Source organism: Humulus lupulus, chromosome 1, assembly GCF_963169125.1.
Source record: "Humulus lupulus chromosome 1, drHumLupu1.1, whole genome shotgun sequence".
Lineage (NCBI taxonomy): Eukaryota > Viridiplantae > Streptophyta > Magnoliopsida > Rosales > Cannabaceae > Humulus > Humulus lupulus.
This window is the reverse complement of record NC_084793.1, coordinates 187,490,471-187,501,133: the sequence shown is the minus strand read 5'-3', so window position 1 is coordinate 187,501,133 and position 10,663 is coordinate 187,490,471. Positions and strand designations below refer to the sequence as shown.

Below are 10,663 nucleotides of genomic sequence, written 5' to 3'. Positions count from 1 at the left end.
GCCGTTGTGGGGACCTATGGACCTATAATTCCAAGCTCCAATAAAGTTGAAATTATTAATTAAACTCTTTAATTAAATAATCTTATGATTACTCCACTATAAATATAAGACTACACTCTTGTAATTATAGACATTTCATTTACTGAGTACTTTATAATAATAAAGCGTCCATTGATATAATCATTACATACAAATTAACCCTCTAATAATGGTTCATAATTAACCGGGAATAAAATTACCGTTTTACCCTTTTAATTATATCTTGTTTCCTAAGTACCATTGCTTTACTAGTGAAGGTTAATTCATAACTAAATTATGAATTTGAGCTCAATAACCTTTCAGTCCCAAAAGTCAACCCTTAAGAGAACCGTTATTCAATCTCTTACGAGAAGGTATAGATTCCATATTTGTATACTATGTCCTCAGCCATTTACATTAATGAGTTCCAAAACAAAAGTTTCCAATCTGATCATTCTGACAGACCCTAACGAGTGAATCAAAGAACTCATATAACATAAACAGGAGTTCCTAGTAACTTCAGGATTACGATCTATTTGTATATACTCATTAGTTGATATATTTAATTAATACTTTGAAACGGTATTTAACTAAGTATTAATAAACATATCTGGTTCGGTTCTATATATTCTCTAATATATAAAGTACCTCCACTAAAGTGTTCTACTACAATAGTAATCCAGATCTAGATTACATGTATTCATAATACTAGTGGACCGTACTTGCAGTAATTAATCTAAAGATTCCATAACTTTATTTTACTGCGAACTTTTTAAGTTCATTTATCTTAAACACAATCCTCCCGTACCAATACGCGGTTGAGATCACATATATGAACTTATGAATTTTTCTGATATTTACTTAATATTATCATAGAATAATATAGTCCATAAAATATATGCATAACAAATTCAACTTATTTATTTATTTCTTAAAACAATGTCTACTACATATGCTTTCAGGGCACAATTCCCAACAATCTCTCACTTGCTCTAAAGCAAATGAGGCATCTCTCTAATTCCCATGTTTCTTACATGCTCCTTAAAAAGATTTTATGGATAAAGTCTCTGTGAAAGGATCTGCAAGATTATGCTTTGAAGCTATCTTCATAACTGCAACATCTCCTCGATGAACTATCTCTCTTACCAAGTGATACTTCCTATCAATGTGCTTTCCCCTCTTATGACTCAGTGGTTCCTTTGAGTTAGCTAATACCCCACTGTTGTCACAGTATAGGACTAGTGGCTTATCCACATCTGGCACTACTTCCAGATCGGAATAGAACTTCTTGAGCCACGCAACCTCCTTAGCTGCTTCACATGCTGCTATACTCGGCTTTCATGGTGGAGTCTGCAATGCTGTTTTGTTTTCGCCATACTTTTGCTCCTCCTCCAAGAGTAAACAATGATCCAGAAGTCGATTTCCTGACTATCTATGTTTGATTGAAAATCAGAATCAATGTAATCAGTGGGGTTCAGGTATCCACCTAAATATACAAGCATATAATCTCTAGTATTTCTAAGATACTTGAGAATATTCTTCACTGCAATCTAATGACTCAATCCGGGATTGGATTGATAACGGCTGACTATCCCTACTGCGTAACAAATGTCAGGTCTTGTACACAACATGGTGTACATTAGACTGCCTACCGCTAAGGCATAGGGATACTGTCTCATATCTTCCTCTTCCTGAGATGTTTTGGGACACTGCTCCTTGGAAAGGAATACTCCAGAACGGGTTGGCATATTACCCTTTTTGGAGTTTTGCATATTAAAGCGTTCTAGCACCTTATCAATATAAGTTGCTCGAGACAGTGCCAAAGTCTTGTTCTGTTTATCTCTAAGAATTTTAATGCCCAAAACATACTTGGCTTCTCCCAAATCTTTCATTTGGAATTGTTCAGCTAACCAATTCTTTACCTTTGATAATGATGTTACGTCATTGCCAATCAGTAATATATCATCATCGTAAAGAATGAGGAATACTACTACACCATCTTTGATTTGTTTATAGACACAAGGTTCGTCAACGTTTTGTTCAAAACCAAACGTTTTAATTGTGTCATCAAATCTAAGATTCCAAGATCTAGAAGCTTGTTTGAGTCCATAGATGGACCTAAGAAGCTTGCAAACTTTTTGCTCTTGACCTCTTACTTCGAACCCTTCTAGTTGAGACATGTAAATGGTTTCGTCAAGGTAGCCATTCAAAAAATCTGTTTTGACATCCATTTGCCAAATCCCATAATCCATGCACGCAGTAATGGATAAGAGTATACGAATGGATTTTAGCATGGATACAGGAGAAAAAGTTTCTTCATAGTCAACCTCTTCTTTCTGTGTGTAGCCTTTGGTTACAAGCCTTACTTTGAAAGTCTCTACTTTCCCATCCACTTTTCTTTTCTTCTTGAATATCCACTTGCAACCAATGCGTTTGATATTCTTAGGTGGATCTTAAAGAACCCAGACATAATTGGAATACATTGATTCCATTTCTTAGTTCATGGCATCTTGCCATTTGTCCTTGTCAGAATCATTCATTGCATCTTTAAATGTCAATGGATCGTCTTTGTTTGTGTCAGACACAAGCATTTGAACTTCGTGTTCATAGTGTATGGGTTGCTTACTAACCCTCCCACTACGATGAGGCTCTCTACTATTTTGACTAGAACTAGCAGTTTCCTCTTGCCATTTTTCATTGGTTGTTGTTGGTGACTTTGCAACTTCAATCGAGACCATCTCCTCCAGTACAACCTTACTGCTAGGTTTGTGGTTATTGACATAGTCATGTTCAAGAAAAGTTGCATTTGTCGATACAAATGTTTTATTTTCTTTTGGACTATAGAAAATTCCACCTCTAGTCTCTTTGGAATATCCCACAAACATGCACACTTCAGAGCATGATTCCAACTTCCCGGTGTTTCCTTTAAGCACATGTGCAGAACACCCCCAAATTCAAAAATGGTGTAAAACTAGGTTTACAACCATTCCATAATTCCATGGGTGTCTTTTGGATAGACTTAGATGGAACAACATTCAATATGTATAAAGCACATTGAATCACATAGCCCTAGAATGATAGTGGTAATGATGAGAAGCTCATCATTGATCTAACCATATCTAGTAACGTTTTGTTCCGTCTTTCTGAAACACCATTTTGATGTGGCATTCCAGGTGCTGTGAGTTGGGATTGAATACCATGCTCACATAGATGGTCCTCGAATTCAAAATCCAACTACTCTCCTTCTCGATCAGATCGAAGAACTTTCAGTGATTTACCTAATTGCTTTTCAGCCTTTGCTTGAAATTCTTTGAACTTTCCAAAAGTTTCAGATTTTCTTCGCATTAAGTATAGGTGACCATATCTTGAATAATCGTCAACAAAAGTGACAAAGTATTCATAACTTCCTCTTGCTTGTACATTAAGTGGACCGCAAACATCCGTATGTACCGGCTGAAGTGGTTCTGTAGCTCTTGAACCTTTAGCAGAGAAAGTTTATTTGGTCATCTTGCCTTCTAGACAGGATTCACAAACAGAGAGAGATCCAATAGGTAGTTCTCTTAAAGGACCATCCTTTACAAGCCTATTAATTCTATCTAGACCAATATGTCCCAATCTCAAGTGCCACAGATATGTTTCACTATCGAAATCAGTCTTTTGTTATTTAGTAGATCTAGGATTAGCTATTTTAAATAATTCAGAATTATAAGCAGATTTCTCTTTAGCTTGCAGTTTATAAAGCCCATCAATAGATTTTGCAAAACATATCTTAAAACCATATCTTGAAATAACAATTGAATTATTATTAAAAGAAATTTTAAAACCTTGTTCATGCAACATAGAAACAAAAATTAAGTTTATAGAAAATCCAGGAATATAATAAACGTTCTCTAAAATAAGAAATTTATTATTCTCAAATTCCAGACGGGCTGTTCCAACTGCTGCTGCAGAGACAATCTGACCACTGCCTACCGTCATAGTCACCTCTCCATCAACAAGCTTCCTCGTCGAACTAAGAATCTGTAAAGAAAAACAAACATGATTAGTGGCTCCTGAATCTACTATCCAAGATGAGGAATTGTCTTCCACTAAACAAGCTTCTAACACAAGTAAATCAAATTTACCTTTATTTTTCTCTTTCAGGTCAGCGAGATACTTTGGACAGTTTCTCTTCCAGTGACCATCTACTCCATAGGGAAAACAAGTCCCTTTAGGGGTCTTCTTTTTGGAGCTTTTGATGTTCTTGTCCTCTTTGCCTTTGGATGACTTGTTAGGCTTCTTTGAATTCTTGTCTTTTTCTTTCTCCTTGTCCTTTCCATATCCATTTTCCCTCTTTTTAGTTTTAGCCTTTGAAGAGGATGGGTTAGAATTAGCAACATTTTCTTCTCCTTCTTTCTCAGAACCTTTGTTAAGAGATTCATAAGTTTGCAACTCATTCAACATCTGTGTCATGTTATATGATAATTTGTTCATGACATAGTTGGTTGTGAAACCTTTAAAAGCTGGAAAAAATGATTCAATTATAATGCTCACTTGAGTCCTTTCATCAATGATTGCCCCATGGATAATGGAATCGTGCATTATATTGATCATGTCTAATACATGTTCTCTGACAGAAACTCATTTCTTCATTTTCTTGGTCATGTAGGATCTGGTGGCCTCATGCCTGCATTGATCTGACTGCTGCCCAAACATATCTTGAAGGGTATCTGTAATGACCCAACTAATTCTAAGACTTTGGACCATTAAAAATACTATACATAGACACTAGTCTTAAGAAAACATACATACGAAACATTCATAACTTTATTAGAAACTATAAAGAAAAAGTTGAAATACATAAACATAACTTAAATCTTAAATAAATTTGTTACAAAACCAAGTGCGGAAAATACGTAAAAACATAATAAAAAGACTGAAAATAACGTCTTCCTCGAATCGTTCACGCAGTCCATCGAATCCATTCTTCCTCAATACACAATCCCAAGCTGCCAAGAATCTTTCCGCTACCATAACTATTTTCCTGCACATATAAAAATAAAGGAATGAGCCTAATGCCCAGCAAGGAAAATCTACTAAAAGCATAAAACATAAACATAAACATAAACTATAAACTATAAACATATGACTATAAAGACGTATACCATATAGGACTACAATATTAATGGCCATTATGGCATGTGATAAACCATCTATGTCCCCTGTCTAATATTTGAGATAGGTTAGAACACATGGTAGTATATGATAACCCATCTAGGTTCTTTGTCTAATATCTGAGGTAAGGTAAATCATAACTCTAAACATGAAAATGATAAACACTAGGGCTTGCTAACTAAGCAACTATGAGCCCTAGATAAAAACATAACATAACGTATTATAGCATAAACATATCATAACATATTATACATAACCATAACACATAAGCATATAGAAACTATCCTATTTTCCTTACCAAAACCGGGATGTGAGAACAAGGACGGGATTTTGGAACACTCCTAAAACCAACAATAAGAATGTGAGTGTTCTAAAGAAAAGAGATGATGACAAGAGGACTAAACCACCAAGAAGAAACTTACCGACAAGAAATCTTAAGTTCAAAGAACTTAAATACCTAACCAAGATAATGAGAAACAATGAGTTAGGATTTGAGTAGAGAAAACTATAAGAAACTAATGAAACATACAGAAATGAACTAGGAATATGAATACCTTTGAACGCACTAGAACTGAACTACACCTCGATATTGAAAAACGCAATATTAACTTAGTTCCCAAGTGTTTTTAAAGCTTCAAATGATAAAGCTTATAATCCCAACCAAGTGTTTATCTCTCAATAGTAAACCTAGCAGCTTGAAGGCTCTGAACACAACTTGAAGAATGAGAGAAATGGCTGGATACTAGGTCCTATTTATAGAGTTCAAGGCGTGAAAAGATATTTCTTTTAGCTTGAATAAAAATAATGAATATTTAATTGAAAAACATTTGAATATTCATCCAGCAGAGGCTTAAGACTCGGTCAAAAAGGTTCAGAGGCTTGCTAAGAGGTTGAGTGTTGAATTGAGCTCGGTTTCAAAACCATTTAAAAATCTTGCCCTAGGGCTGATATATCGCCCATGGTAGGCGATATATCGCTTGGGCTTATATCCTCGAGGCTCGTTGAAGCGTTCGTGCAAAGTTACATGTTTTCGTATTCCCCCGTGTGGCGATATATCGCCCCTAGAGCTGCGATATATCGGCATTCGCTGAAATATTATACACGTAATTGCACTTTTTCAGCCTAATTTGAATTGAGTAAACAGCTTTGACGGAGTCCTATAACGATTTTAAAGCTGCTGACAGATTCTGGGGTTTTCAAATATTTATCTTATAAAACTATTCATAAAAAATTTCTTAATTTCTCAATAAACATGCACATGACAAGTGTCATGATCTTAGTTCTATCTAAACCTTATAGTATAATAAATATCATCTTCATGATCAGTTATATTAATCAAACCTTATGTTATAATTAATATTCTTAAACTATAGGTTAAACTTATAAAATCTATAAGTGTTGCTACGAGTGTTCCACTAAGTCTCGGCTTGAACCAAAATCCACAGTAATAAACATACTATAACTACTACTAGCTATTACCACTAATACTATTACTATTACTACTACTACTACTATCTAACTAGCTAAGTAAAATTCTTGGACTCTACAATTCTCCCCTACTAAAAAAAATTTCGTCCTCGAAATTTACTTACCAAACAATTCCGGATACCGAGCTTGCATGTCCTCCTCCAACTCCCACGTCGCCTCTCGTTCAAAACTATTGCTCCATAGGACTTTGACTATCGGAATACTTTTGGACCGTAACTGCTTCATCCCTCTATCTAGGATGCTAATCGGTTGTTCCTCATAACTCAAGTCTTTCTAGAGTGCTATCGTATCGTACTTGAGGATGTGAGATGGGTCTGACACATACTTTCGTAGCATTGAGATGTGGAACAAATTGCGCCTATCTGCTAAAGCTGGCGGTAGGGCTAATCTATATGCAGCTGCTCCCACTTTGTCCAATATCTCAAAAGGACCTATAAATCGGGGACCAAGCTTGCCTTTCTTCCCAAATTGCTTCACACCTTTCATAGGAGATATCTTCAGGAAGACTTGATCTTCGACTTTGAATTCCACATCACGTCGCTTGGCATTTGCATAGATTTTCTGACGGCTTTGAGCAGCGAGCATATGCTTTCTAATCAGTGCTATTGCTTCCTAAGCTTTTCTAACAGCTTCGGGACCAAGAAGTTGCCTTTCTCCTACCTCATCCCATGTAATGGCGATCTGCACCTTCTTCCATAAAGTAACTCATAACACTACAACAATATTTAGTATATATTACATTAAAGAATAGCATATATTTAGAAGTGCTATTATTGGAGGGGATTAAAAACACACGGAAGACTTGGCGCCATATGAATAAAATTCAGGCGCCAAAATGAATTTTTTTTTGTTAGTCTCAAATCTGCCAAATTCCCTAAATCTAAGTTACCCGAAAGTTTCTCTCAGCCTCCATCTCTCACTCACGAAGACTCACTCCGCCCTCACGAAGTCTCTCTCTCGTCTCGTCTCTCCGCCCTCTCCGCCTCACGAAGTCTCTCTCTCGTCTCGTCTCTCCGCCTCACGAAGTCTTCTCAACTCATCTCTGCCTCACGAAGTCACGCTCCAGAGTGGAGCTTCTCTGCCTCACGCCCACTATCTCAGGTTCGTTTCTTATCTTATATATGTAAAAAAAACACAAAATCTTATTTTGCTTCGTTCTTTCTTTTCTATTTTCTATTTTTTTTATTAGAAACACACACAAATGACATCTTTTAAGTCTTATATGTAGAGGGAAGAGATTCACATCCCAAAATACATCAGAAAATATTTCAATATGGATCATTAGTCTTATTGGGGAAGTTTTCTGCACTAAGCAGTTTTGTCTTATTGTTTTGTTTTGCTTTACATTATTATTCTCATAATTGTATTCAGACACTTTGAGGTCATCTTCTAACGATATTAATACAAAGAAGTTTCTTTTAGAAAAAAAATTAGTATTTATTTTTTCCCATCTGATACTGTTATGGCTGCAGTTTTTTTCCCTTTCAATTTGGTCAATTTTTGATGTGTTTCATCTGTTTTAACATTCATTATTAGCAGACATTATGAACTAAGTTAAAGTACCCAGTATTTTGCTTGAGATCCTACCAAGGATTGTTGGGTACTTTTTTTTGAGCTGACTAAGGGTTGCAGGGGTTTGGTGCAATGACCCATTATGATATAATCAATGCTCAGCCTGACTAATGTTTATTAGCTTAAATATTTTTTTTAAAGATTTCACATATTTGCCTGTATTTACTTTTAGGCATATTTATTATTATCGTTGTTTGAGATTATTTTGTTATTTATCATTTTATGTATTTTTATTATTTTATTATGTTTTTGCAGAAGAGAGCTGGCTAAGGAAGTTGTTGAACTTTTGACCACTGCTGCAGATGGTGCTAAATCTTTGATTGATGCTAGTGATAGGCTGATATTATATGTTGAATTAGCTCGATTATATGGTACTCTTGGTTATGAGCGTAAGGCGGCGTTCTTTTCAAGGCAGGTAGCTCAGTTATATTTGCAACAAGAAAATAAGTTGGCTGCTATTAGTGCTATGAATGTTTTGGCATTGACAACAAAAGCATATCGTGTTCAGAGTACAGCATCTGTTTCTAGATCTTCTGTTGTAAAAGTGAGTATATAAATATTATCTTGGAGATGGTTTTTAATTTTCGGGGATCTCATGTCTTTACGTGTATTAAGAAGAATTCTTGGCTCATATCATTCATTTGACACGAGGAGTTGGGTTTCACTTTGTCTACTTTGATTGTCGGTGGACTCTTATGTTTCATATAGCTATTTTAGAGCTCGTTCTTTACCACTATCTGTCATTTATTAAACATTTTTTTTTTAATTTTCACTGACCAGATCCTCTTATTTTGTGGAACATATCTTGTAAATATGTTGTTAACAAGTTTATTTGCCTTTATCTTACTTGGAAACTTTACTGAAGGAGGCTAGATCAGGTCATGCTGATAGCACAAAAATGCTGCACCAGGCCGTAATCTCTCTTTTTGAGTCTCAATGGAGCACCTTGCAAATGGTTGTACTGAGAGAGATTCTGCTATCTGTTGTCCGTGCTGGAGATCCTCTTGCTGCCTGGAGTACAGCTGCACGGCTGCTTAGGTCATATTATCCATTAATTACACCTGTAGGGAAAAATGGTCTTGCTAGTGCACTTTCAAATTCAGCTGATAGGTTGCCTTCTGGAACACGCTCTGCTGATCCTGCTCTACCTTTCATTAGGTAAGTATACAATATCTTAAGGAGGCTATTCTACTTTTATGAGCAAATAACATGATATTTTTTAGTGATGTATGCGCACAGAATGCATAATGCTTAAGCAAGGGTAGTGCTTTACTTTGTGAGTTGTGAATTGCTGAACTGATAGACAGACTGAGGCTAGGTTCTGGCTTTCCATTCTTTGTAAAAGAAAAACTTTTCATGGTGTTTATCCTGCTATATATGTTTGTATGGATAATATGTGTATGATAATCCACTTTGATTAATTGTTTATACTTGGCTGTTGATTTTTATAATTCTTGTCCAAATCTGTCCATTATTGATAATGTGATAACTGTAGCTGATACTAACTTGCATGTGAATATTTCTTTTGCTAAACTGAGTTCTCGACTGTTGCTTTTGTTTGATCAATTTTACTTGTACATATTACTAAATCTAGATTACTATTAGAGATGGTAAACACTCTTAAATTAGAAGCAATTATGGCGACATTTGTACTGCTTAACTTTGATTTGAATACAATCTGAAATATTTGGCAACTTTAAGATATAGTATGACATAGATGCTGCTAGCATTTTTTCCCCAAAAATAAAAATGTTATGGATGGTAGATGTTTTCCATATATATATTTGTTTTCTTTTACTTCTTTTCAACTCAAAATTTCCAGCTTCAGTAGCAGTTTCAACTATGTTATTTACCAGTCTATCTTTTAAATTTTCCCAGGCAGGATCGTTAAAAATAGGGTAAATTCACTCTTAGAGCTCTACTTTTATCATCACATATTATTCTGCAATTTTCAATTTATTCCAGATTGCATTCTTTTTCCCTTCATCAATCACAAATGGACATTGTTAAGCGGAATTCAGCTAAAGAAGATTGGTGGGGTGGATCAGCTCCTTCTGGACCTTTTATATATACACCATTCAGCAAAGGAGAGCCAAATAACAACAGTAAACAGGAGTTGATTTGGGTTGTTGGGTTTATTTTGGAAAGTCCTATTATTTACTCCGGTTAAAATTTGTAGATATGTGGAAATTGGTTTCTGTTTGGCTCATGAATCAATACCAGAGATAGGATTTCTTATTTTTGCCATCTGTGCGCTCTGCTACTCTCTTGGTCACCTTTTAACTACCAGCTTCAAAGTTTCATCATTCATTCATTCATTCATTCATTAACCACAACTGTGTGTAATCCGAATTGTCACTTTCTCATATGCAGGAATTTGGTAACATTGAGTCTCCAATGTATACCAGACTTAGACAGTTTTTTTCCACTA

The 10,663-nt window shown here is 35.3% G+C and overlaps 1 protein-coding gene across 1 annotated transcript; it reads left to right on the top strand.

The window, feature by feature from the left end:
- The first annotated feature begins 8,122 nt into the window (after positions 1-8,122).
- LOC133825516 (trafficking protein particle complex II-specific subunit 120 homolog) lies at positions 8,123-10,402 on the top strand. Its single transcript, XM_062258447.1, has 4 exons — positions 8,123-8,152; positions 8,405-8,776; positions 9,098-9,390; positions 10,198-10,402. The coding sequence occupies exons 1-4, from the start codon at positions 8,123-8,125 to the stop codon at positions 10,400-10,402; spliced, it is 900 nt and encodes a 299-aa protein (XP_062114431.1).
- Positions 10,403-10,663: the final 261 nt, after the last annotated feature.

Bases quoted from the DNA above. Each gene is read 5' to 3' on its own strand.
- LOC133825516 (XM_062258447.1), top strand. From the start codon at position 8,123: ATGGCTGCAGTTTTTTTCCCTTTCAATTTG. The intron at 8,153-8,404 runs GTCAATTTTTGA...ATTTACTTTTAG, and splicing joins TTTTTTTCCCTTTCAATTTG to GCATATTTATTATTATCGTT. The intron at 9,391-10,197 runs GTAAGTATACAA...AATTTATTCCAG, and splicing joins CCTGCTCTACCTTTCATTAG to ATTGCATTCTTTTTCCCTTC.